The 27,269-nt window shown below is 47.1% G+C and overlaps 1 protein-coding gene across 1 annotated transcript; it reads right to left on the bottom strand.

Annotated features, from left to right (window-relative positions):
- Positions 1 to 309: 309 nt before the first annotated feature.
- SUOX (sulfite oxidase) lies at positions 310 to 26,821 on the bottom strand. The gene is made up of 4 exons (XM_048491382.1): positions 26,718 to 26,821; positions 13,209 to 13,275; positions 6,556 to 6,712; positions 310 to 3,764 (listed from the first exon to the last, which is right to left on the bottom strand). Exons 2-4 carry the CDS (start codon positions 13,262 to 13,264, stop codon positions 2,334 to 2,336), a joined length of 1,644 nt encoding a protein of 547 aa, XP_048347339.1. The 5' UTR covers positions 13,265 to 13,275; positions 26,718 to 26,821; the 3' UTR covers positions 310 to 2,333.
- Between the last annotated feature and the right edge of the window lie 448 nt (positions 26,822 to 27,269).

The raw sequence follows: 27,269 nt of genomic DNA, 5'->3' as shown, positions 1-27,269 counted from the left end.
ACATCATTTGATGTTTGGGGACAAGGCTGAAAGTGGCTCCTAGTCTTTTCACAGCAAAACGTCCCCCTCAGCAGCCTTCCCCACCCCCACAGTGATAACTGCTCCAAAGTGCTATGAGTGTCAGCGTTCCAATACACTGGAGCAACTCCTAATAAATGCTGGGACAAAGGCCCCCCTCCCCCCCAAGCTGTCTACTTCATTCTACCATGTGTCTAGAGCCGTGGTGGCGAAGCTTTGGCACTCCAGATGTTATGGACTACAATTCCCATCAGCCCCTGCCGATTGGCCATGCTGGCAGGGGCTGATGGGAATTGTAGTCCATAACATCTGGAGTGCCAAAGCTTCGCCACCACTGGTCTAGAGTGAAAAAGAAATCTTGTGTGCATTGTTGGTGCCACCTGGAAGAGGAACAGGTTGCAAAGTGGAAGTGATGTAATTACGGTGCTTTGAGAAGAGGGGAAAGCTGCACGCAAACGAGACAAAAAGCAAATCCTTGCAACTGGAGAAAGCGAGTGCATGACTGAAAGGGTCGGGAGCAGGCAGGCACTAAGAAAGCTGAGAGCTCAAGGCAAAGCAGATCCCAGCAGTTTGGAAAGGAAATCTGAGCTCCCCAGGTGGCCACGAGCAGCAACCTGAGTTTGGGGGAGAAAGTTTGAGGGAACCAAAGCAGAACGCATCCCTCCATCGCCAGCCTCCTGCCTTTATGCCTTGGTGTCCTGGAGCAGAATCTACACAAGCTTAGAAGCTGCTCTCAAGAGCATTTGAAGCCCTGACAATTGAACCCATCCAATATATTTCCTCTAGAGCAGCATTTCTGAAGAGCAGAACGCCACCACTGTTCTGTATGCAAAGGCTGGAACGGATATCCTGTATCTTTGAACACTGCTGCCAAACTCTGTCATTAAAAGGGGTTCCACCTTTTGCATCTGGCCAGCATGGGTGCTGAGCAATGGGGATGACCAAAACCGACAACAGTAACCACAGGAAAGCAGAAATAGGTCCAAGAAAGAGCAAGAGGTTCTGTGGACAACCAAGGAACTGTGCTCTTTCAAGGCACCGCGGGCTCTAAAAGGCAGTTGAAGGATTCCCCAAAGGACACAGGACAGAGATAATAAGAGAGTCTTCCCTCTACTGGAACAGGAGAATATTGAGACACCAGTCAGACTTGCAGGACAATCCTACTCAATTAAATCCAACCCAATCCAACAGAAATCAGTGGGTTTAGACTATGGTAACTCTGTATAAGATTAGTGTGGGGGTAAGGGAGAATTTAGAAGGGCTTGGAGTTCTCAACCCCTTTTGTGATGTCACGGGGAAATTAACATTCATATTTTTAGCAGCCTCACGATGTGACAACACAGCTTGAAAAACCCAATGTAAAACCAACACAAAAGCCTACATTAAAAGTTCATCCAACAAACTGTTCCAATAAACTACTGGAAAGGCTTCTTGAAGTTGTGAAGTCTCAAATGCCTAAGAAAAGTTGAGATACATATCGCTAAAGTTCTGTGTCGAGCAAGGTGTGCGTATAATCCTCCCTATAAGGGAGAATTTTATTCTAGAACTGTAGTGGAGAAACTGTATAAATTCTCCTTTACCTCCATGCAGTTACCTCAGTCTGAGCCCACGGATTTCTGTTGGATTAAGTTGGATTTAGGTTGGTGTGGACAGAGAGAAACTTGTCAATGTTAAGAGGAAATTAACATTCATATTTTTAGCAGGCTCACGATGTGGCCAGACAGCAAGACAGACCGAAAAACCCAGTGCAAAACCAAACCAAACTCTAAACTAAAAGTATGTCCAACAAGCAGTTCCAATAGCCACAGGTGTCAAACTCGCGGCCCTCCAGATGTTATGGACTACAGTTCCCATCATCTCCTGCCAGCGAGTTTGACACCTGTGCAATAAACTATTTGAAAGACTTCTTGAAGTTGTGAAAAATGAGCCAGTCTCAAGTCTCCAAGAAAACTGGAGCTACATTTTGCTGTTGAGTAGGAAGATGATCTTTCCCATGAACCAGCCATACACCCTTGGAAGCAGTTTAAAGACAGGGAATTTCTGCTGTGACAAGCTGTGACAAGCTTTGCAAGAAAGGAGGCTCTGGGATCATAAGACCCCAGTGAAGATCTTCACTTACACTCTGGGACTGTTTGAGGCAGAGGTGTCTAACTCTGGTGTCCAACTCTGGCACTTTAGATGTCCATGGACTACAATTCCCGTCAGAACTTTCTGCTGGAATGGCCAAGTGGGGCTGATGGGAAGTGCAGTCCATGAACATCTGGAGTTTAAGGGGACTTTGATGGCAGAAGGAAAACAATCCACAGAAGTTCCCCTTAGTCCTCCCCAACAGAGACAGACACCTGATGCCATGCATTGTTTAGCACTCCCAAAATGTTCCAGATGGGTCCCACTTTGTCTGGCTGCTGGTTGTAGTTGCTGTCGACAGCCTTGCAGACAATATTTAGCTCCTTGGTACCGGGGGGCACAATTGCCTCCAGCTGCCACAGCTTCCACGCCCAGGCTCGGCCAGGCGCCTGCTCCTCTCCAGCGAGCTTTGCCACATGCCAGCTCTTTCCTCCGTCCAGCGACACATCCACACGGACGATGCTTTGCCCACCTCCGCTCCAAGCATAACCTTTCACTGTGAGTTCTCCAGGGGTGATGGAGGCATTCGGGCAGGGTTCTGTGATGGCTGACTGGACTGGCAACTCTTGGATGGCAGGGGCCTTGGAAAAGTCCACCGTGTCCCATGTCACAGCAGGAGAGAATCCCTTATAATCCTTCTGCTGCCAGTGACTTTTGCTCTCCTCCGGACCCACTGAAATTTGGGCCAACCACTTGACATTTCGAGCACCCACTATACCTGGCACGACTACTCGCAGAGGGAAGCCGTGGTCCCGAGGCAGCTCCTCCCCATTCATCTCATAAGCCAGGAGAACATCCCCTTCGGGGTCCATGGCTTTCTTAAAAGGGATGGAGGCACCATAAACGGTGCCGTTCGGTTCTTTGTCCAGACCTTCAAAGCTGACATGGCCTTCATCACTCGGCTTATATCCAGCGTGCACCAGGACATCCCGAAGGCGGGCGCCACCCCAGCATGCTGTGCTAATCGCCCCGATGCCCCAACCTAGCCGGTTGGTGTTCTGAATAGCGTTCATCTCTGCACGGCGATTGCCAGCACACTGCACCGTGGCGGTCACCTTGTGCTTGGGGAAATTTCTTTTCAAGTCTCGGAGAGAAAGAGACAGCGTCCGGCCACGGGCATCCCGTACGTGCAACCGGTAGGTAGCAGGGTCCACAACTGGAACAGGAAGGTGGTTGCGTTTGAAGAAGAGCTGGCTGGGAGTCAGATAGTTCTCAGTGAGCAGCTCTGACGGGGGCTCTGCATTGAAGGGCTTCAAAGTGTTGATCTTAAGGGCCGGATGTCGTGGAGGATCCTCAGCGTATGGATCTCCTGGAGTCGGCTGGGGAGGTTCCTCTGGGCTCAGCTCCCCCACTTTGTAACCCTGAAGAAGCTCCAGAACATGTTCTTGTTTATGCATGGCGTAGAGGGCCCAAAACGGTTCCAAAGCACCTCCTGCCGCCAGGAGAATCTTGCTTTTCCCTCCAGGATGCAACTCTAAGAAATCTGTGACATCGAACACGTCGCTGCCGTAGGTCACCCACACTCGGTCTGCCTCGCTATGGTGGCGAGCCACTTCCTGCCGGGTGAAGACTGGAAATGGTGGGCCAGGCGTGGACTCTGGGGCGTCAACCTCAGTGGCCTGCAAAGAAACGGAGAAAAAGACATTGTAAGAGGTAAAAGAATAAGAGTTTGGATGTATATCCTTCTTTCTCTCCTGGGAGACTCAGGGTGGCTTACAAATGCCTTTCTCTTCCTCTCCCCACGACAGACACTGTGTCAGGTGGGGCTGAGAAAGTTCTGAATGAACTGTAACTAGCCCAAGGTCACCCAGTAGGCCAGTGATGGCGAACCTTTTCGAGACCGAGTGCCCAAATTTCAACCCAAAACCCACTTATTTATCAATTTATCAAATTGCCAACCCGGCAATTTAACCTGAATACTGAGGTTTTAGTTTAGAAAAAACGGTTGACTCCGAGGCGTGTGTTACTTGGGAGCAAGCTTGGTGGTAGTCGGTGGTTTTGCTTTGAAGCAACCATGCAACTCTTCCAATGGGTGAATCATGACCCTAGGAGGGTTTACTCAGAAGTAAGCCCCATTGCCAGCAACTGAGCTTACTCCCAGGTAAAGGATCATGCTTTAGTTCTTCACATGAAAAGCAGTGGGGCTTAACAGCACTTAACAGGGTTACCTACACTGCTTCCCCAAAACTAGGTCTTAGGTTTAATGCTAATAATTGAGCCCAGTGGCTCAGGCCAGCCTAGATGTGTGTGGGGGGGGGGGGGGGCGGGGGGCAGGGGGGCGACTCTGCACATGCCAACAGAGAGGGCTCTGAGTGCCACCTCTGGCACCCGTGCCATAGGTTCGCCACCACTGGAGTAGGCTGAATGTGTGAAAGCAGGGAAACAAATCTAGGTCACCAGAGAAGAGTCTGCTGCTCAGGTGGAGAGATGGGGAATCCAATCCGATTCTCCGGATCAGAGTTCACCACTCCTAACAACCCAACAATCCAGGAGCCACTGAGAACAGAGCTCCACAACCAGCAGGAACTGTGCTGAGCAGAGCAGAGCTGGTGGCGGTTTTTGACAGTTGAGAGTCAAGCGGTTGGAGGGGGTTAGTCAGTGAGGAGCAGGATAAGAAACCTGTGCATATGGAAAAAAGATTTTTCATCAAGCCCTGATGTACCGTACTGTCTGGAAACCGAGTAAAAGCAGGCTTACTGAGTTACAGCAGGGTTTGTGGTAACTGTACACTAAACCAAATTGGTTCATTATTATTTGGCACAGAAGCAAATTTTTAAATATCAAATATGATACATAAAACAAACGTAGAACTTCTTATAAAAGATAGGTATCTTCTCCAATCTGTCTAATATTCGGCATGGTGGGATACCTATTGCTGTATTATTTTGCTTTTAACTTGCTAAACAGATCTATTTTTATCGCAATTTTATATTGGATTGTATTTTTACATTGATGTGTAGGGGTATTTACTGACATTTGCTCTGGCTATTTCTTTTTTTTTTTTTAATCTGAAGTGATTTGGACCCCTCGAAGTCAACCGTCAAGTTATGTGGACTATTTCCTTGCTACTGAACTATACTTGAGACTGCAGAATGTGTCCGTGTAAATCTTGATCTATCTATGCCTATTAAAGGTTAATAAAGATAAAGAAAGGTAACTGTAATTTATGGAACAAACAATTTTGCCCACCAGAAATGAGTTTCTTGGCCTTGACAGTTTTAAAATCCTAACAATTCACCTTGGCGTAATATGTTCTAATTGCTTCATTTCTATTGAGTTCGTACCAAATGGACCTATTTCTTATTCCAAGTTCTTAAAAAATCAGTTGCCCCTCTGTTATGCTTATCTCACATCTTTGCTTTTGCCAGAAGGACCATCATGAGCATCAAGATCGAAGCAAGAAAGGGAGTCTCTGGGTTTTCAGACCTATTCCATCCTGATCAAACAAGCCCTATGTGCTTACGTAAGCAGCTTACAAAACTAAATCTCCTTTACTCTGAATTGTAACCGACCTTGATGAGAGGTTGAGGAAAGTAGCCAGATTTCCAAAACAGTTCTTCTACCCATCATATTTTTATCTGCCCCCTTATGAGGACCTGCCATGGTTTGTCATCTCTGGCAGTCCCCACACTGGTTTCATCTTTGAGCGCTTCCAGCCCCTCCCAGCCCTAAGACCGACCTTAAGGCCATCAACATGGGTTATACCAGTGGTTCTCAACCTCCCTAATGCCGTGACCCTTTAATACAGTTCCTCATGTTGTGGTGACCCCCAACCCTAACATTTATCCATTTTACAGATGGAGAACGCTGATGCAGAGAGTCTTAGGCGACCCCTGTGAAAGGGTTGTTTGACCCCCAAAGGGGTCGCGACCCACAGGTTGAGAACCACTGGGTTAGACTGTTATTGTTGGACTTGATGCTGCATATGGAAATTTAAATGTTTTTAGATGTTTTTTAAGTAATTTATTGGTCTTTATTGTATTGTGAACTGCCTAGAGCCCTCTGGGGATGAGGTGGTCTACGAAATCTAAATAGCTGTAGTAGTAGTAGTTGTTGTTGTTGCTGCTGTTGTTGTTGTAGATTTCACAGCAACCAGCTAAAGATCTGGCAGCTGTGAAATCTACAACAATAATAATAATCTTGTCCTTCCTCCACAGAGCCCCTCTGCTTTGTCCTCTCAAGAGCTCCATGAGGTAAGTTAGGCAGAGACCCAGTCTGGCCCACAGTCACCGAGTGAACTTTATGGGTGGGTAACAATTTGATCCTGAATCTCCCCACTTCTAGCCTGAACCACAAACCATTTTACCACTTGAGCTAGGATATTTCCCCCCCGCAATGCTGCAAATCTCTCTGTCCAACTCTCCTCTAGTCACAACCCACCCCACTTCTGATACCGGGTGCCTCACTTACCTGTTGGCGGTGGTCTCCATAGGCCAAGATGGTGCCCATTCCCAGGACAGTACCAGCTGCGACCATAAACCTGCGCCTAGTGCTGCCAGCACGGTTCCGTGGGCCTTGGGAGCAGTAGGGTGACCAAGGCAGGCAGACTGCAGGGGAGGTTCTCAGCCTGCATAGAAAGCCAAGCAAATGCAGTAAGGGACAGCAAGCAAAACACTTTGGGCGTGTTGAGCTGTCATTGCTCCCGATCCAGGAAAACTGACAATTACAGTTTGTGGATGACAAGATGCTACTAACTTGGACAGCTTAAAAAAAAAAGTAAGAGAACAACAGGCAGTAATCGATAAGGAGGGCTGAACCTCACACACACAAAAACCCTGTTTGATAAGGAGGGGCACTTAATAACTATGACAGCACTAAATGACAAATATTGAGAATGAACAGGGAGGTGATTTTACTTTCCTGCCTTACTTGTGATCTTTTGAGATGCATCTAGACCAGGGGTGGGCAATTATTTTTTCCATGGGGCCGCATAAGAAACAGAAAATATTGTGGAGGGCCGGGCCAAAAGGCTGAACTCAATTCTGCATAATAGGGGCTGATAAGTGACAGACAGGTGCACAGATCAACTTGGAATCAGTGGCAACAGTTCTGCCTACAACACTATTTAGCACAAAGAATCACAGACTTAACCTACCTGCATAGTTGTCCACTGTGACAATCAAGCAAGTGGGGAAACTTAAGTCCCTTGACCTACATTTTTCATCGACTGGCGCTTTTGAAAGCCCTGCAGAAACAGGCAGCCAAGGCAACCGGCTTCTGCGGGGCTTTCAAAGGAGGGGATCGCCCCAGAAGCCACTGCGCAAGGGGGGAAGGGGGAGGGTTAACGTGAGCAGCGCGGTTCTAAACAGGTCTTCTTAGGCCAGGGTCAAGTCTGTCATAAGGGCCAGTCAGGGCCATCCAGCGGGCCGGATGTGGCCCCCGGGCCGTACAATACCCAGGTCTGATCTAGACAGAAAGATAAAATGCCGGTATGGACTGTTTTCTGTGGCTGAAAAAGGTAAGTAAGGAGGGGCGGAGGCTGTGAGGGGCTGCAGGGGGGGGGGGGGAGAGGGAAACACAGAGTGCGGCCTGGGTGCACTCTTGCCCAGCTTCGGCCCTGGATTTGCGGCATCACTATCTCCCGGTCTTCCCTGGAGGCATGGCAAGACCACGTGGGAATAGGTCTTGACATGTCATCGCTTGCAATCTAGCCGTATTAGTGACCTGGCAGCGTAGGAACAGGGATGGGGGTGTGGGTGGGGAGATACAACAGAGAAAGCAGAAAACACACAGGAAAGCAGACATACTGCACAAATGGGGCTGGGAGGTGCAGAGAAAGAAGTGGCTATGCAAAAGCTGTTTCCCAGGATCCAAACAGCATGACCTGAAAGCTTCACCTGCCAAATTGTTGTCTCCGTTTCAAGAAGAAAAGAGAGAGCAGGCCAATGACCTCAGGAATTCTGGCCAGGAAAATGAACGCAGCTCACTCTGTTCCCTGACTGGCTTCTCAAATCCTTGGAAGGAGCATCTTAAAAGTCTGCAAGTTTGCAAGCACAACCTGGCTGCAAAGCACCTGGACATGTCTGCAGATCTTTTAAGAAGCCTCTGGCACTCAGAGCCGGAGTGGTGCCGTGGTTGGAACGCTGGGACGAGGGAGACCTGGGTTCAAATTCCCCACTCAGTCATACGGCTCCGGAAGTGACCTTGGACCAGGCACTCTCCTTCGGCTTCAACCTACCTTGCTGGAATATTGTGAGGGCAAAACAGAGAAGGGGGCAACCTATCATGTGCTGTACTGAGCTCCTTGGAGGAAGAAAGAAGAAGAAGAAGAGTTTGGATTTATATCCCCCCTTTCTCTCCTGCAGGAGACTCAAAGGGGCTTTCAATCTCCTTGCCCTTCCCCCCTCACAACAAACCCCCTGTGAGGTAGGTGGGGCTGAGAGAGCTCCAAGAAGCTGTGACTAGCCCAAGGTCACCCAGCTGGCGTGTGTGGGAGTGCACAGGCTAATCTGAATTCCCCACATAAGCCTCCACAGCTCAGGCGGCAGAGCAGGGAATCAAACCCGGTTCCTCCAGATTAGATACACGAGCTCTTAACCTCCTACGCCTAACCTCTACATTGATAGAGAGAGGCCAGTTTTCATTTCAAGTAAGGGCCATTTCTAATCCAAATTGCTCTTTAAACACACATTCCACTCTACTGAAAGCTCATAAAATTGAATGGTAACTCTAAGGAGCAAAACATCAGTGTCCCATAGAGCCTGCCAATTTTTTTTAAGCAGGCAGGATCAGGTAGAGCTTGTGTCCAGCAGGGCTACTGATTGGCTGTGAAGATTAAAAGATATCCTGTCAAACAGAACTTCTGCCGTAAATGAGCCAGCGTGGTGCAGTGGTTAAGAGCAGGTGAACTCTAATCTGGAGAACCGGGTTTCAGTCTCCGCTCTGCCACTTGAGCTGTGGAGGCTTACCTGGTGAACTAGATTAGCTTGCGCACTCCAACACATGCCAGCTGGGTGACCTTGGGCTAGTCACAGTTCTCCAGAGCAGTTCTCCAGAGCTCTCAGCCCCACCTACCTCACAGGGTGTTTGTTGGGGGGGGGGGGGGGGAAGGAGTTTGTAAGCCCCTTTGAGTCTCCTTACAGGAGAGAAGGGGGGGGGGATATAAATCCAACCTAAAAAAATGCTGATGAACTACCATGAGACTTGCTCACTTGCAGACTTTTTAAATGCTCCCAACATTCTGTGATTGGATCCGCCCTCCTGTGGCAGCCATTTTGTTGTTGTGCCCTCCACCCTGGGAGAGGATTCTAAATGTGCCCAGAGGCTCAAAATGGTGGGGGGACCTTCCCGTAGTAGGAGAGTTATATTCGATATTGGATCACCAGTCTCTGCTAAAATGGCCCAACATCTTTACTACCCTTTACACTATACCCCAGCGAGCATCGAAATAAGGGGAAGGAGCAGATACATACTTCCAGCAATTAGAACATATTATACAACAGGAGCTGGGTTATATAGGACCTCTTATTGTCCTTGTTCACATTTTGATCGCATGCCATTTGTGGGCAAGTTGCGTCATCTGGACATTACACTTCTTTTTTCACATCCACTATAACGGTGATTGACTTCCAGCCAAGGGTTGGTTGGTGATAAATCATTAACTTCTGCCTCCACTGAAGGTGATAGAGAGTGTCATATAGCTATAAAAGGATCTCTCTGCCTATTCCAGGATGGTAGAGGAAGCAGCCACGCAGAAAGGGAAGTGGATCCAGCTGGAGATAAGATTAGACGCCACATGCCGTTTGACAAGCAGCCAAGAAAGAGAACCTAGAAAGAACTTTTTAGGAAAGTTCACTCAAGGGCTCTTGACTGCCCTCTTCTCTCACACTGTGGCACAATAACAGTGGCTGCTTCGGTAAGGAGACAACTTACAAAGGAAGATCCACCCCAGGCTGTTCTCTGTGGTGCCCCTTTGTGCCTGCTGTTGCCCCACCCTCTTGCCTGGTAGTAGGCATATTGTTAAAGTATTTTTTAAAAAGCCTTCCAGTGATAGAAGGTTGGCAGATATAAGGAGATATCCATGGAAAACAGTAATAGGCTGATTCTGCATGGGCCAAAAACAGTGGTGTGAAAACGGTATAAACCCTTTTACACCATTTAAAACCCTTTTACACCCCTTTCACACTGTTTTCACACTGCTGTTTTGGGCCCATGCGGAATCAGCCCTAGATACAGACAGGGTGGTTTGGAAATCTACTCCTTCCCATCCACGCTGTGGGCAAAACCGCCTTGACTCTGCCCGGAAAGATCGGAGCAAAGCGAGCTTGGGAAACGTTTGGGGCAAACCACGGAAGGAGAACTGGAGGACGACACTGCTTCGATGCACTGAAAAAACTCTGCCAGGGTGGAGCGAATCCAAAAGGCGGACACAACCAGGGCCTTCTGTTGCAATAGATATAAAATGAGATTCGGTGTCAGAGGCCACTCTTGCTTATGAGAAGTACAAGCAAGAGAGCTGTAGATTGAGAGGAATCCTTGTCCAGAATGACAGTGCTGTTCCAGCCTTGACACATCTGAAGACTTCAACACTAGTGTACTGCTAATACAGCTGCCATACCAAAAATGTTCTTTCTGAACCTGACTTTGAGTGCCTACCAGGCACCTACTGCTGGCCCTATCAAAGCAAAGCTCCTTGTTGAAAAATGGAAAGAACAGGAGGAGTACATGAAGGTTAATTATGGCCATTTATGCATATTCTACCTACAGTGGCGTAGTGGCTAAGAGCAGGTGCACTCTGATCTGGAGGAACTGGGTTTGATTCCCAGCTCTGCCACTTGAGTTGTGGAGGCTTATCTGGGGAATTCAGATTAGCCTGTACACTCCCACACATGCCAGCTGGGTGACCTTGGGCTAGTTACAGCTATTCAGAGCTCTCTCAGCCCGCCCACCTCACAGGGTGTTTGTTGTGAGGGGGGAAGGGCAAGGAGATTGTAAGCCCCTTTGAGTCTCCTACAGGAGAGAAAGGGGAGATATAAATCCAAACTCTTCTTCTTCTTCTTCTTCTTCTACCTCACAGCTGTTTCCTTCACAGTGGGGTTTCCCCATGGTTTGTGATGCACACTTGGCTCAGCCACTGAGTCCGTGGCAGTGGCTGTGACAAGAGAATCTGCAACACTGCCAGCATGGCAGCTGGCTCTCCTCCTCCCCCAGCTTCAGCCACCCCTCTGCGACCTTCAGTCAAATGTCAAAGGTTGCAGGAGCCTCACTTGTTCCTGCTGAGCACTGGCATGGCGGCTGTTGTATGAGGGCTGCTGGCCCCCTCAGGGATCACTTGGAGGGAAAGCACAAGGTGCACTGCTGGGATGCAGAAGAGGTGGAGGGGCTCGGCCTCTATGGGGGAGGGAACTTTTCCCACAACAGTCAGTCTTCATAAAAGCCCTTCTGATTGGTGGCCTGAAGAATTGGCGGAATTCCTGCTGTGTGGGAAAACCCACAGGAAGATGAGCGCAGACTTCTTGCCTTTGCTTTCCCTACGAAGAGCTGAGAAAGGAATACTTTAACCAGTTTTGAAAACCGCCTGGAGAGTCTGAAGAGGGGAAATGTGGGCATAACGGAAAAGAGCATGGACGCTCACTGCAAGAAAGACCACAGGTACACAACAGGCCTATTACACCTTTGCTTTCTAGGAAGCCACACAAAGTTCTGCTATGTTGCAGATTTCCACACCATGCGGTTTAGTTTACTCTTCCTTCCTGAAGAAAAGTCCAGTGGAAGGCTGCTGGCACACATCATTGGATAATGCATTTTTAATGCACTACAGCCATCGTTTGGATAATCCAAGTGCAAACAATTGCTGATAGTGCATTGATAGTGCATTATCTAATAACGTTTGGAAGGAGCCCAGCTCCAATCCTTGCCATGCTAACTTACTTAACATGGTGCTTGTTTAATTGTGTGCATGGGGAGAGGTGTGTGTGTGCATGTCCAAAGTGCTGTCAAGTCACAGCTGACTTCTGGTGACCCCAGAAAGGGATTTTCAAGGCAAGGAATTAATCAGAGGTGCCTTGCCATCGTATTTCCACTACAGAGTCTTCCTTGGTGCTTTCCCTGCCAAGTGCTGACCTTGCTTAGCTTCCAAGACCTACGAAGATCAGGCTATACCAGGCTGCCTTTCCTTCCAGTTGTTGAATTAAGAAGGTCTCATTCAAGATACTTTTTATTTATTTTCATCCCTTTCACCCCTATCTATTTTTCCCAAGCATTCTAGGCAGCAGACTTCAGGTCACCTTTGGCAGGATTTTGGAAGGTGGGAAGAAACTGGGAATGGGAAACGCAGGGTTGGGTAGCAGGCTAAAGGAATAGCTCAGAAATTCAGAAGGAATAGAAATAGAAGGAATAGCTCAGAAATTCAGCCCTTGACTATAAATGGAGATCAAGTAGAGCGGGTGGCTAGTTTTAAATTTCTGGGCATCATGATTAAAGAGGACCTGACCTGGGGTGTACAGACTGCAGCGGTGGTTAAGTAGCGCCCGGCAAAGCACAAACTATCTGAGACTGTTAATCGCAACAACAACCGATGGAAAACTTCTGGTGTCCTTTTACTGCTGTGCTATAGTAGTGTCTTCAACCGCCCCATCTGTGTATGGTTCTCCAGTTGCACAGTGGCAGATAGGAAGGCGGCCCAAAGCGGTGATCACTACTGTTCAGAGGATTATCGGCTGCCCTCTCCCCTCCTTTGGAAGAACTCCTTACAATTCCCGAAGCCTTCCAAAAGCCCAAAATATTTTCTGAGAGACCCGGCTCATCCAGCACACTCTCTTCTTTTTTGAGCTGTTACCATCCGGCAGACGATACAGGTCTATAAAAACTAGGACAAAGAGGCTTAGAGACAGCTTCTACTCTAGAGCTGTGGCTATGCTGAACTCCACGGCTTCGTGTTGATGTGTTTGGGGCTGTGTAGGGATGGGTGGAGGAAGGGGAAAGTGAGGATGGGGTATGAGTCTGAAATTGTGTACATCGAGGAATGCTGCTGTAAATTTCGTTGTGCGTGAACAATGACAATAAAAATGCTTATGCTTAAAAGGGAAGCATGTCATAGAGGCATCCAGTCACATTTTCCATACCAGTAAGTTTTCTGAAGCGTGCAGAATCCACTCCTGCTAGTTCTGAACAGCAGCATCTTTACCAAGCCTGTACACAAGAAAGAGAAGGTGAGAGGTTGCATATCAAACAATACTGCAAGTCTTACAGAAGACCATTAGATGCAGAGATGGAGTGCTCCACCTGGGGGCTGTCATTCCGAGGGGCCAATTAGGGATTGGGCATCGTCTTGGCAAACTGTCAGGCAGTGACTTAAAAGAAGCGGCAACCAACACAGAAATTCAGGCCCCTTCCTCACATGCAGAATAATGCACTTTCAATCCACTTTGACAATTGCTTGCAAGTGGATTTTGCTAATCCGCACATTAAAATCCAGATGCAAAGTGCATTGAAAGTTGATTGAAAGTGCGTTATTCTGCATGTGCGGAAGGGGTCTCAGAGATACTTGTGAGTGGGTCAACTGCAGAGGGAAGTCGCGATGCCCAGTCTCTTATTTCTTTGTCAATAAATATAATAGGTCCAAAATCTCGTTTATCTACTCTTTTCTTTCTCTATATTTTGCTGCCACCAAGAATTTAATTCCAAACCCCTTTATAATTTCTCCTGAAGAAGCGTGTCCGAGCTTTAAGGCAGTTTCGAAGGGCTGCACGGTCCTGAGGAAATTACTAGTGTGGGATTCCGGATAACATTTAACAAACTAAATGTTTATTTATATATGTTCTTTAGTTTAAAGGTTTCAAGAAATAATTGACAACAAATAAAACAATCTGGGGCAACAACCTCTGTTGAGGTGGCTTTCACTTCATATCAATCCAGTCTCTCGCTCCTTTATTTCTCTGGCTCATTCCGCACATGCAGAATAATGCACTTTCAAACTGCTTTCAGTGCTCTTTGAAGCTGTGCGGAATAGCAAAATCCACTTGCAAACAGTTGTGAAAGTGTTTTGAAAATGCATTATTTTGCGTGTGCGGAAGGGGCCTCTGAGACCCTATTAGGATTTGACTCCATTTCTAACCTCTCAATGGCTGATTCCGCATGGGCCAAAAACAGCGGTGTGAAAACAGTGTGAAAACAGTATAAACCCTTTTACACCATTTTAAACCCTTTTACACCATTTTCACACAGTTTTCACACTGCTGTTTTTGGCCCATGCGGAATCAGCCAATGTTTCTTCCAATTTCTTTGGCAATTTGACCCTTCATATAACACTGCACTCTCCCCCCAGTTTACCTCAGACTGCCTTTCTCTCTCCCAGTTCAGCAAAGATTCTTCACAGTATCAACCAAACACTTTGCTCTTTCCTCCGCCTTTCGCTCCCTTTCCTTCTACAACTTACCCTTCATTTTCAAGAAGAACGCACAACATTTTAAATAGTTGCAGGGGTGTTTTAATTTTTAAACCACTGTAATTTTTAAAATCTTGCTGGATTGGTTTCTGTGCCATTGCTGGCTCTGCCAACTCCCAGCGGGAAACGATCCTTTTCTCCGGAAAGTAAGGTATCCTACAGGACTGGAACTAAACCGCAACAATCGCAAAGGCAGATTTGGCCGATGTTCAGTGAAGGAGCTTCCTACCTTTACTTTAACTTGGTAAAATTAACAAAATACTTTAGGTTAGTCATCATGTTGTGACTCACAATGGAAGATGCCAGGTTAAAATTCAGAGATTCTCTCAGTTGCACTAAAACGAGTCCCCTCCCCGCCCCCCGCCCCCAAACATCTTCAGGGAAAAGTTTGAGGAAAGCTTGCTCCAGACATCAGGAAGTGTGGCTAGGTAAACCTTTTCTGGGAAAGTGCTAAGGGGGTGCATCTGACTAGCACCATTCAAGCCATCAAAGAAATACCTCACCAAATTCTTTTTCCTGCCTCCCTGAGAAAGGGTAAGAATCACTCATCAAGATGTCCTCCACCTCCAGGAGAAATAAGCAGTCAGAGCTCCGTATTGTGACCTGGCAAACTTACTGCAAAGGTATAAATAGGGAATATTTTAGAGGTGGAGGGTGACATCCACTAAACTACTCAGTTTGCTCATAATCAGCCATCATCCAGTTTTAATTCTACCCTGACTATCTTTTAGGGTTCTCGTAATACTCAACAGCTAATTGCACCCAGCAAGGCTTGCAATAAAGATGTCCATTTAAGGTCTTCAACAACAATATTTATAGGTATGCAAAAACTCTTATTAATTATTTACACCAACTAATAACAACAACATATTTTAAGTTTCCAATTAGGCTTATTATCTGCAGCGTTTTGTACATGACATCTTCATTTATGTTCTGCATAAGTCTACAATTCCCATGAATAGGGAACTGCTGTGGTATGGTGGTTAAGGTGTCAGACAACCTGGGAAACCTGGCTTTTGCTATCCCCTTTATTCAGAAACAATCCTCCCTCCCATTTTCCCAAAGAATGTGAGAAAGATGTATTGTCAACGGCTTTCATGGCCGGAATCACTGGGATGTTTGTGTGGTTTCTGGGCTGCATGGCCGTGTTCTAGTAGCATTTGCTCCTGACATTTCGCCTGCATCTGTGGCTGGCATTTTCAGAGGGAAGATGCTGCCACAGGTGCAGGCACAACGCCAGGAGAAAATGCTACTAGAACACGGCCATGCAGCCAAGAAGCTACACAACATCCCTGTTATATCTCAGGAATCAGGAGTCGGAGGAACAAAACATAGTACTTTATTTCATAGGTGCTACTCACACATAGCCTAAAATCACTCTGCAGCTGTGCTCAATATAACACACACATACTAATTCCAGTGCAACAGCTGCAGACTCTTAAAACAATACAGTACCTCACAATCAATACAATACATTACACCCCTTCCCCCTAACTCCTGTAATAATCTGGTGGGATTCTCTTTCGCTGAGATCGTCTCAGCTCCCGCTCTGGCTCCTGAGTCTGTGTTCCTGATTCTGCAAAACAATTGGACCATTTACTGCTTTCTCATCCTGCATCTCCATCTGTGCCCTTAACGCCCTAGATTCCTCGAGGACCTGGGGTTCCTGATCTACTGTTGGACCTGGCACTCTCTTTCTTACTTGGTCGACATGTCTGCGGATCACCCGCCCCTCTTCAGTCTCCACCCTATAAGACAAGGGTCCCATCGGCTGCCTCACGACTGCTGGGAACCAACAGGGACCTGCTCCATAATTTCTGGATGCATTTGGTCCAGCAACGTTGTAAGTTTCCGATTCATCAGCAACTCCGCAGGACTCCTCCCGGTGGCTGTGCACGGTGTTATGTGCTGTGTTAACAAAAAATTCGCCAACCGACGGTGCCAATCCCCCTCTACTATTCGCTGCAATGCATCCTTCGTTGTAGGCACCATCCTTTCTGCCTGCCCATTTGTAGCCGGATGAAAGGGGGCCGAGGTAACCTGGCGAATAACACCACTGGCCAGGAATACTCTAAACCTCTTGGATACAAACGCTGTCCCATTATCCGATAATTACCCTGTCCGTGGAGGTTTGGTTGCAAATAACTTACACAGTGCCCTAATTACTGTTTCACCCAGGGATGTCATTGACATTACTGGCACTACTTCTAGCCATTTGGAATATGAGTCCACTACGATGAGAAAACACCCGCCCTGGAAAGGGCCTGTAAAATCAATATGTACCCTTGACCACAGTCTTTTTGTGGACCTCCTTACTGATAGGTAGGGGTTTGCGTGGGGCAGGTCAGCATTATCTTTGACACTCCCTGCCCCTGGCCACCCATTCTTCTATTTCACTATCCATCTTTGGCCACCACACATAACTACGGGCCAATGCCTTCATTCTCACTCTCATTCCTCAAAATCTTACATGTAAGACCTTCAGCACCCTAATCCTTAAAGCTGCTGGGATCACTACTCTATTTCCCACAGGGGCACCCTTGTGGGACAGATATCTCAAGCGCTGCCTCATTCCAAATGGTCTGAAATTCTTCCTCTAATCTTTCCCAATGGCCAACCCTTCCATGCCCAATTCAAAACTCGGCAAGCACTGGTCCTTTTGGTTGACCTTTTCTGCTATTTCTGCTACTCTCTGCAATTCGAGGCTCTTGATAACGATTCCAACATCAAAACCTCCAAAAGTGGGGAGTGATCTTCCTCCTCCCTTTGTACTGGCAAGTGACTCAAAGCACCTACATGACCAATTTTCTTTCCTGACTGGTGCTGCAAGACACAGTCATATGCATTCAGGAACATTGCCCACCGCAACATTCTAGGGGACAATATCTGTGGTGTCTGGCGCTCTGAGGAAAATAATCCCAACAGCGGCTTATGGTCTGTAACGATCACAAACGGTCGCCCATACACGTAATCATGAAACTTCTTAACCCTGTTTCAGCTACTAAGCTAACGCTCTCCTGATTCTATTCTTGAGCTGCCAATTACACTCCGTTGTAGACAAACGTCCTAGAATAATACGCAATTGGAGCTTCCCACATAAGAACATAAGAACATAAGAACAAGCCAGCTGGATCAGACCAGAGTCCATCTAGTCCAGCTCTCTGCTACTCGCAGTGGCCCACCAGGTGCCTTTGGGAGTTCACATGTAGGATGTGAAAGCAATGGCCTTCTGTAATAAGCTGTCTCTTGTTAACCTGGACTGTTAAGGCATTTGCAATCTCAGATCAAAGAGGATCAAGATTGTAGCCATAAATCTAATTCTCTCCATAAATCTGTTCAAGTCCCCTCTTTTAAGCTATCCAGGTTAGTGGCCATCACTACCTCCTGTGGCAGCATATTCCAAACACCAATCACACGTTGCGTGAAGAAGTGTTTCCTTTTATTAGTCCTAATTCTTCCCCAGCATTTTCAATGAATGCCCCTGGTTCTAGTATTGTGAGAAAGAGAGAAAAATTTCTCTTGTCAACATTTTCTACCCTATGCATAATTTTATAGACTTCAATCATATCCCCTCAGACGTCCTCTCCAAACTAAAGAGTCCCAAACGCCGTAGCCTTTTTCCTGCAAGGGGAAGGTGCTGCAGTCCTCAATCATCCTCGCCGCCTTCTCTGCACTTTTTTCTATCTTTCAATATCCTTTTTGAGATGTGGCTACTCAGAACTGAACACAGTACTCCATGCGTCGCATCTCACAGCTTTATATATAAGGGCATGACAATCTTTGCAGTTTTATTCTCAATTCTTCCTAATTATCCCTCAGCATAGAGTTTTGCAATTTTTTTCAGTTGCTATTACTGAGTTGACATTCCATGGAACTATCAACTAAGACTTCCAAATCCCTTTCCTGGTCTGTGACTGATAGCACTGGACCCTGTAGAAGCATGTATGTGAAGTTTGGATTTTGTCCTCTATGTGCATCACTTTGCATTTTGCTACATTGAACTGCATTTGCCATTTCTTAGCCCACTCACCTAATTTATCAAGGTCCTTGAGCTCCTCGCAATCCCTTTGTGGTTCTCACCACCTACATACAATTTGCATCATCTGCAAACTTGGCCACCACGCTACTCCACCCCCTACTTCCAGGTCATTTATGAATAGGTTAAAGAGCACTGGTCCCAATACGGATCCTGCATACCACTCATATCTCCATTGTGAGAATTTCCCATTTACACCCACACTCTTGCTTCCTGTTTCAACCAGTTTTAATCCATAGAGGACTTCCCTCTTATTCCTTCATTGCTGAGTTTTCTCAACAGTCTCTGGTGAGGAACTTTGTCAAAGCCTTTTGAAATCCAAGTAGACAATGTCCACTGGTTCCCCCCCTTATCCACACATGCCTGTTTACATCCTCAAAGAACTCTAGTAAGTTTGTAAGACAGGATTTGCCTCTGCAAAGCCATGCTGACTCTTTCTCAGCAGGTCTTGCTTTTCTACATGTTTTATAATTTTATCTTTTTTAATGACAGATTCTACTAATTTACCAGGAACAGATGTCAAACTGACTGGCCTGTAATTTCCCGGGTCCCCCCTAGATCCTTTCTTAAAGATTGTGTGACATTGGCCATCTTCCAGTCTTCAGGACGTGAGCCTGGATTTCAAGGATAAGTTGCATATTAAAGTGAGAAGATCAGCAATTTCATGCTTGAGCTCTTTAAGAACTCTTGGGTGAATGCAATCTGGGCCAGGGGATTTGGTAACATTTAGTTTATCAATGGCTGCCAGAACTTCTTCCTTGTCTACCACTATCTTTGTTAGTTCCTCGGATTCGCCTCCTAAGAAGCTTGGTTCAGGTGCAGGAATTTTCCTCACCTCCTCTTGGGTGAAGACAGATGCAAAGAATTCATTCAGCCTCTGCAATCTCCCTGTCATCTTTTAGCACACCCTTTGTTCCTTTGTCATCTAACGGGCCTACCGCTTCCCTTGCTGGCTTCCTGCTTTTGATGTACTTGAAGAACTGTTTGTTGCTGGTTTTGATGTTCACAGCCATGTGTTCCTCATATCCTCCAATTGGTGGCTCAACACTGCTCCAACTCCATATGGGGAGGCATCGCACGTTAAAATTAATGGTTTCCTCTCATCAAAATGAACCAATACGCTTTCTGATGACAACAGTCTTTTGACATCTCGGAATGCCTTCTCATACTGACTTGTCCACTGCCACACTGCCCGTTTATCTAATAAACGGTGCAGTGACTCTGCCACTGTGGCCTTATGCTTTAAGAATGAATGGTAAAAATTTAGCAATCCCAAACATGCCTGTAACTCTTGCTTTGACTGTGGTGCTGGGGCGTCCTGAACGGCCCTCACCTTTGCTGATGTCGGGTGGATTCCCCTTGCATCTACCATGTATCCTAAAAACTCTACTTGCGCTACTCCAAACACACATTTTTCACGCTTGACGTGCACCCCTACATCTGAGAAGCACTCACGGACGTAGGTAAGGGGGGGTTTCTCGGGTTTGAACCCCCCCCTTCATGTCCGAAGCTCCGCCCCTCCGTTTGTGGGTTTCTAGAACATTTTAGTGCTTTTTGGTTTTTGGCCTGCAGGGGGCGCATTGTTTAGGCTAGCTAGCAGCACCAAACTTTCTGGGATTGTTTGGGGGACTCTCCTGATGATACTACCTGGGTTTGGTGAGGTTTGGTTCAGGGGGTCCAAAGTTATGGACTCCCAAAGGGGGTGCCCCCATCCTCCATTGTTTCCAATGGGAGCTAATAGAAGATGGGGGCTACACTTTTGAGTGTCCATAACTTTGGACCCCCTGAACCAAACTTCACCAAACCTGGGAGGTATCATCAAGAGAGTATCTTATTGATACCACCCAGTTTTTGTGAAGTTTGGTCCAGGGGGTCCAAAGCTATGGACTCCCAAAGGAAGTGCCCCATCCTCCATTGTTTTCAATGGGAGCTAATAGAAAATGAATGCTACATTTTTGAGAGTCCATAACTTTGGACATCCTGAACCAAACTTCACCAGACCTGGGATGCACTATCAGGAGAGTCTCTTATTGATACCACCCATCTTTTGTGAAGTTTGGTCCAGGGAGTCCAAAGCTATGGACTTCCAAAGGGGGTGCCCCCATCCCCCATTGTTTCCAATGGGAGCTATTAGGAGATGGGGGCTACACCTTTGAGGGTCCATAACTTTGGACCCCCTGAATCAGACTTCACCAAACCTGGGTGGTATCATTAGGAGAGACTCCTAAAGATACCCTGAAAGTTTGGTGCTTCTAGCTTAACAATTGCACCCCTGACAGCAGGCACCCCCCAAATTTCCCCAGATTCTCCTCTTAAATCCACCCCCTTCGGCATGGATTTAAAGGGAGAATCTGAGGTCCTCAGTTTAGAAGAAGAAGTTTAGATTTATATCCCCCCTTTCTCTTCTGTAGGAGACTCAAAGGGGCTTACAATCTCCTTGCCCTTCCCCCCTCACAACAAACACCCTGTGAGGTGGGTGGGGCTGAGAGAGCTCCAAAAAGCTGTGACTAGCCCAAGGTCACCCAGCTGGCGTGTGTGGGAGTGCACAGGCTAATCTGAATTCCCCAGATAAGCCTCCACAGCTCAAGTGGCAGAGCAGGGAATCAAACCCGGTTCCTCCAGATTAGAATGCACTTGCTCTTAACCACTACACCACATTGAAAGTGATGCTGTTTCAGGGTGGGGGATAATCCACCCCAAAACAGCATCACTTTCAATGTTAAACAACCACAGGGACCACAGATTCTCCCTTTAAGGTGGGTTTAAAAGGAGAATTTGGGCTCTCTAGTGTAAACACCATTGAAAGTAATGCTGTTTGGGGGTGGATTCCAGCATCACAGCAGCTGCCTGGGGTGTGTGTGTGTATGTGCAAAACTCAGATTTTGCACCAGGCTCCATTTTCCCTCTATGCCTCTGCCCAGAGGGGAGGGGCAGGGCAGGGGAGTCTGCCATCCCCAACCTCGGAGAGCTGCTTTTATAAGTGCTAGGCCAGGGGCGGGGCTTGGGGAGGAGTGGCCATGCCTTAGGGGTGGGTGGGGGTGTGGCCCCACACCCGAACCCCCCCATAAAAAATCTATACCTACGTCCTTGGAAGCACTGCAGTGCTTTCCGTACCCGTGTCATCAGTTCCTCCTCAGCTGCACCCACTACCAAGACATCATCAAAATACGGTATGACTCCCGGCAAGTTTCTTAATATTTCTTCCATCAAACTCTGGAAAATCCCAGGAGCTACACTCACTCCAAATTGCAGCCGCTTTAGTCTGAATGCCCCCCTGTGAGTCACTATCGTCTGGGCTTCTGCAGTGGCATCATCCACTTCCAGTTGTTGGTATGCCTGCGCTAGATCTAATTTTGCAAAAGCCTTTCCCCCTGCCAATGTTGCTAACAACTGACTAACAACTGGCACTGGATACAGATGTTTCTGCAATGCCTTATTAATTGTGCACTTATAATCAGCACAAATGCTCACATCCCCTATTGGCCTTCAGGGGGTCACAATTGAGTTTCCCATTTTGCATTTACCACTGGCTCCAATAATATTATTCCCTGTTCCAATAACCTACTCTAATTCTGCATCCACTTTCGAGCTGAAAAGCAAATGGAATAAGCCGCGATTTTAGACGTGGTTTTAGTGATTTTCGAAGGATCAAGATACAATGATATAGGTGGACCCTTATATTGCCCCAGTCCCTCATCAAACACACTCTTAAATTCTTCCACTAGCACCTCCCATGTTAACTTGCTAACCTCATGAATTCCGGTAATTGCAATTCCCAACCTCCCGAACCAGTCCAGCCCCAATAGGCTTGTTCGCCTTCCTTCCACTATTAACAATTGCAAACATCCATCAAACATATGATATTTCACATGGACATTACACATGCCAACCACAGGTACTCTATGTCCTTGATAATCCATAAGTGCTAAGTCACAAGGTCTAATGTCCAAATCATCCTGTGGGCAAAATGTTTTATAAGTGTCCCATGAAACGATGGAAAATGCTGACCCAGAATCCACGTCCATCCCACAAAGGACATCCTGGATCCTCACAGTCACCGTCAACTTACACTGGATCTCGGGTTGCACGTGGTTAATTACATCAGCTGCGTAAGCACCATCACACTGCTCAAGTGGGGGTTGGCCAGCCAAGCCAGCTACATGGGGACATCCACAGAGTGTGTAGCAGATGAGCCGGGAACATGTCTTCTTGGTCCCTGATGCCTTTTTTTCTCTGCACACTCTCCCAATATGCCCCCAACGTTTACAACAGAAACATTGTGCCTCTTTAAATTTACACCTTTCTCTCTCATGGGGCCCACCACAACTCACACATTTCTCTGTTAACATCCTCCCTCTCTGTTCCCTCCCTCTTCATTACATCATGCTGCAGTCTCTGAATTTCACCATTGCCAGGGTCTACAGTCCCACTGCCAGCTGTTTGCAGTCTCTGTGGGCTCCTGGCTTGTCGCACCTCCTGAGTAGAGGCTGCAGCAAGTTCAAAATTCAAGGCTTCTCAGTACGCCGTTTGAAAAGTCAAGTCTGTCTTTGCCAGAAGCAACTTTTGCAATGATGCCTCTCTCAGGCCACAGACCAAACGATCCCTTAACATTTCTTCCAAATTGGAGAAATTGCATTGTTGTGCCAACCGCCGTAAAGTTGCAACATAATCCGAAATGCTTTCAGTCCCCTCCTGATCACGTTTATAAAAAACACTCCGTCTGCCTATTTCTGACAGTTGGGGAATGAAATGGTTCCTTAATGCAGTCAATATCTCTACAAACGGCGTTGCTGAAAATTCTCTCGGCGCTATTAATGCTGTGGCGAGGTCAAACACCCCTGCACCTCAGAGGCTCAAAAACATGGCTTTTTTCCTTTCTGGGTCTGTTATGCCATTCGCCAGGAGATAAGATTCCAATCGGGCCTCATAACTCTGCCACTTCAAAGGAAACTCCAAATTAAACTGTTCCAGCTGCCCTTGAAAGGCCATAATTTACTCACATTCCACGCTTCACTAAAAATCTTCCTAGACCTTTCATAAGTTCATCCTCGTCGCCAATATGTTATGTCTCAGGAATCAGGAGTCGGAGGACCAAAACATAGTACTTTATTTCATAGGTGCTACTCACAAACAGCCTAAAATCACTCTGCAGCTGTGCTCAATATAACACACATACTAATTACCAATTCCAGTACAACAGCTGCAGACTCTTAAAACAATACAGTACCTCACAATCAATACAATACATTACAATCCCAATGTGAGAAAGAGTTACTTCAGAGCCTAAGCTCTGGAGCAGCAGTGGCGTAGGAGGTTAAGAGCTCATGTATCTAATCTGGAGGAACCAGGTTTGATTCCCTGCTCTGCCGCCTGAGCTGTGGAGGCTTATCTGGGGAATTCAGATTAGCCTGTACACTCCCACACATGCCAGCTGGGTGACCTTGGGCTAGTCACAGCTTCTCGGAGCTCTCTCAGCCCCACCTACCTCACAGGGTGTTCACTGTGAGGGGGGAAGGGCAAGGAGATTGTAAGCCCCTTTGAGTCTCCTGCAGGAGAGAAAGGGGGGATATAAATCCAAACTCTTCTTCTTCTTCTTCTAAGCAAGATCAGCAACAGATAGAGATAAAGCCACCTGGTCTCCTACCCCCACAGAGCAATGGAAACCTCCCATTTCCCATGGGAGTAGAAAGTGTCAGGGATAAGCCTAGTTATCTACCAAGCATGTGAAACCATAAAAGAAAGATCATGGAAAGAATGTTCCATTACAGCAGCGGCAATATATAGCAGGCTAAGTACATACATCTAGAAGCAATTACATTGACAGGAATGCATCTCAACCACCCGGATACAATCACTGTCCATAGATTAAGTAGCCATTACATGGAGTTAGGAATGCATCTCAATCAACTAGGTGCCATCCATGACATCCTGCATTTATTCCCTCCACATGATCAGTAGTGTTCAGACAGCAGCATTGCTGATTACAAGGCAGAAATGTACATATAGATGCTTCTTTCCTGTGTTTGCATGGTGAAAACAACTCAGCTGTTGTGCAAGGGCAATGCACTTGTGCCCGCTCTTCAGTGCAGGAAGTCAATATGCAGAGCAATTAGTTGTATAGTGTTGATCTCTGCTGTCTTTTGCTGCCAGGCAATAAAGCCTTGAACATAAAGCACTATTATATCCTCATGGTTGGATTTTTATTATACACAAGGTAGACTGGTACCAAGGGTATGAACCAAAATGTCAACATGCTTGTTCGAGAGCCAGCGTGGTGTAGTGGTTAAGAGCAAATGCACTCTAATCTGGAGAACCGGGTTTGATTCCCCGCTCTACCATTTGAGCTGTGAAGGCTTATCTGGTGAACTAGATTAGCTTGTGCACTCCAACACATGCCAGCTGGGTGACCTTGCATAGGTCCAGGGTAAGGAATTTTGCGTGTTTCCAGATGTTCAGCCGAACTCACAATTCCTTATCAGTTCTCTTCTGTCAGCATGGCCAATTGGCCATGCTGGTAGGGGCTGATGGGAATTGTAGTTCCTGAACATCTGGAGAGCCGCAGGTTCCCTACCCCTGGGCTAGTCACAGTTCTTTGAAGCTCTCTCAGCCCCACCCACCTCACAGGGTGTTTGTTGCGAGGGGGGATATAAATCCAACTCTTCTTCTCCTTTGTGATTTAATCCCCCCCCCCCCGCCTTGAAAATTTCTGAAAACCTTGAAAGTCTGCATGCGGTTTTATTTTGTGTATTGTCCAAGGCTTTCACAGCCAGAATCACTGGTTGTGTGGTTTTCAGGCTGCATGGCCGTGTTCTAGTAGCATTCTCTCCTGACGTGTCACCTGCATCTGTGGCTGGCATCTTCAGAGATGAAGATGCCAGCCACAGATGCAGGCGTAATGTCAGGAGAGAATGCTATTAGAACACAGCCATGCAGCCTGGAAACCACACAACCAGTGATTCTGGCTGTGAAAGCCGGAAACCACACAACACCCCAGTGTTTTGTTTTGGTTGGTCTGAAAAGATATTACAGTGGCTTTTGTTTTGGGATCCTCAAGACATGAAGGCTAAAAATCACAGCCTTCAAAATATCACCTGGTCATGTAATACATATTCATTCACCCAAACATGAATCACTTACTAATCAGACAAGGAGTGAGTCCTTACTACCGAATCACCTTCTGGATCGGGGCCTGCCTGTCTCTGTCTCTTTTAGAACAAATGCAAAAGGCTCTTGGTAATGTTCCCCTTACAGTAGCTTTGCAGGGGATTTTTGTTGGGGGGGGGGGGGCTCTGTTTAGCTGCCTGAGACCCAGAACTGAAGAAGGCTAACCTTTCCCAATCGCTTCATGACCACACTAGGAAAGTTTTTCCTCCAGAACGTGCTTGTGAGAAAGCCGGCTATAAAAAGATATCTAGGAGGACAGCAGGTGAAAAAGTCTGATAACTCTGCTTACATTTTTTTTTTGGGGGGGGGGGTAGGGTAGGGCAAATACTGCCCCCTACTTCCCCAGCCCTTTTAGATATAATAACTTTTAATCGCATGGGGGCAGGGAAGCCTGTTACACTAAACTCACAAATGGTCAGCTGCCTACTTTACACCGGCCCCCAACTATATTATAAAGTGGGCTATCAGACGTACAGTACCTTCTGGTTATTACCTGCACCACTGGAAGGTGTTTTCATGTGGAAAGGGCCCCACCACGAAGATCTCCTGGCCAATTTAGGGAACTGAGAAGCCTTAATACGAAAAGAAAGGCAGCCGACCCACAGGACAAATGCCCAAGCCAGAGCAAATCTCCATGCCCAACTAGGAGATCCAGAACGCCACCCTAAAGAAAGCCACCCTAGGAAGCCATATGTCTGCTATTTCAAGGGATCCCCCTCCCCGTTCGAAATACCCCAACGAGATGTTTTTTTTCTTTAATGCAACTAGATCTGGTCACTGTCTTTTCAGTGCAAACGCCCCCTGCCTTCCCAGACCCACAAACCTGGAGGACCTTAGAACAAACTGAGACATGACTGCGACTCAGATCCAGCCTCCCCAAAATATCCAGGGTGGAGAAAGGAAGGCTCAGCGACAGCCTTTTGCAACCTTGTAAATCCTTCCCCAGGGGGTCGGGTCCCCTTCCCACCTTCCATCCCCTTCCCTTACCTTCGAGCCAAGCAAAAAGGTCTCCAAGGAGGGAAAAAATGCAGATCGTTGACGCGGCAGCAGCTGAGTTTTTGCCTTTTAGCTAAACGGCTCCTGGAGCACCGAGGAGGCGGAGGCGAAGGAGGCGGCGGCCAAATAGAAGCGATTTAAAGGGCCAGCGACCCCAAATACTAACAGTCCAGGACGGAAGGAAGAGGCAATCGTAGTTAATGACTTGGACTGTGCTAAGAACAGGTTGCAACTGGTGCTGGGGGCACCCGCCGACTTGCACCTGGCGATGTTATTCACTTGGAGTCTGCTAAGAACAGGTTACAACTGCTGCTGGGGGCATCCGCCGACTTGCACCTGGCGATGTTATTCACTTGGAGTGTGCTAAGAACAGGTTGTAACTGTTGGGGGCATCCGCCGACTTGCACCAGGCTGGCGATGCTTCTTTGGCCAGGTGGAATTTCTGGTGCGCAATGCTAGGCGCACTAAGTCAATGGCGCCTGCCTTTTCTTTTATGGCTGTGGTTGCCCTTCTGGTTGCTCTCCTCTGTGCTGTAGTGGGAGA

Source organism: Sphaerodactylus townsendi, linkage group LG03 (genome assembly GCF_021028975.2).
Source record: "Sphaerodactylus townsendi isolate TG3544 linkage group LG03, MPM_Stown_v2.3, whole genome shotgun sequence".
Lineage (NCBI taxonomy): Eukaryota > Metazoa > Chordata > Lepidosauria > Squamata > Sphaerodactylidae > Sphaerodactylus > Sphaerodactylus townsendi.
Note: the sequence above shows the minus strand (reverse complement) of the source record. Positions and strands in the feature narration are given on the sequence as shown.

What these genes read in the sequence shown, in the direction of transcription:
- SUOX (XM_048491382.1), bottom strand. Translation starts at nt 13,264, where the DNA reads ATGCTGCTGTTCAGAACTAGCAGGAGTGGATTCTGCACGCTTCAGAAA. An exon ending in ACGCTTCAGAAAACTTACTG is followed by an intron (nt 6,713 to 13,208) that starts GTATGGAAAATG and finishes CTTTCTATGCAG; the next exon opens with GCTGAGAACCTCCCCTGCAG. An exon ending in ATGGAGACCACCGCCAACAG is followed by an intron (nt 3,765 to 6,555) that starts GTAAGTGAGGCA and finishes GTTTCTTTGCAG; the next exon opens with GCCACTGAGGTTGACGCCCC.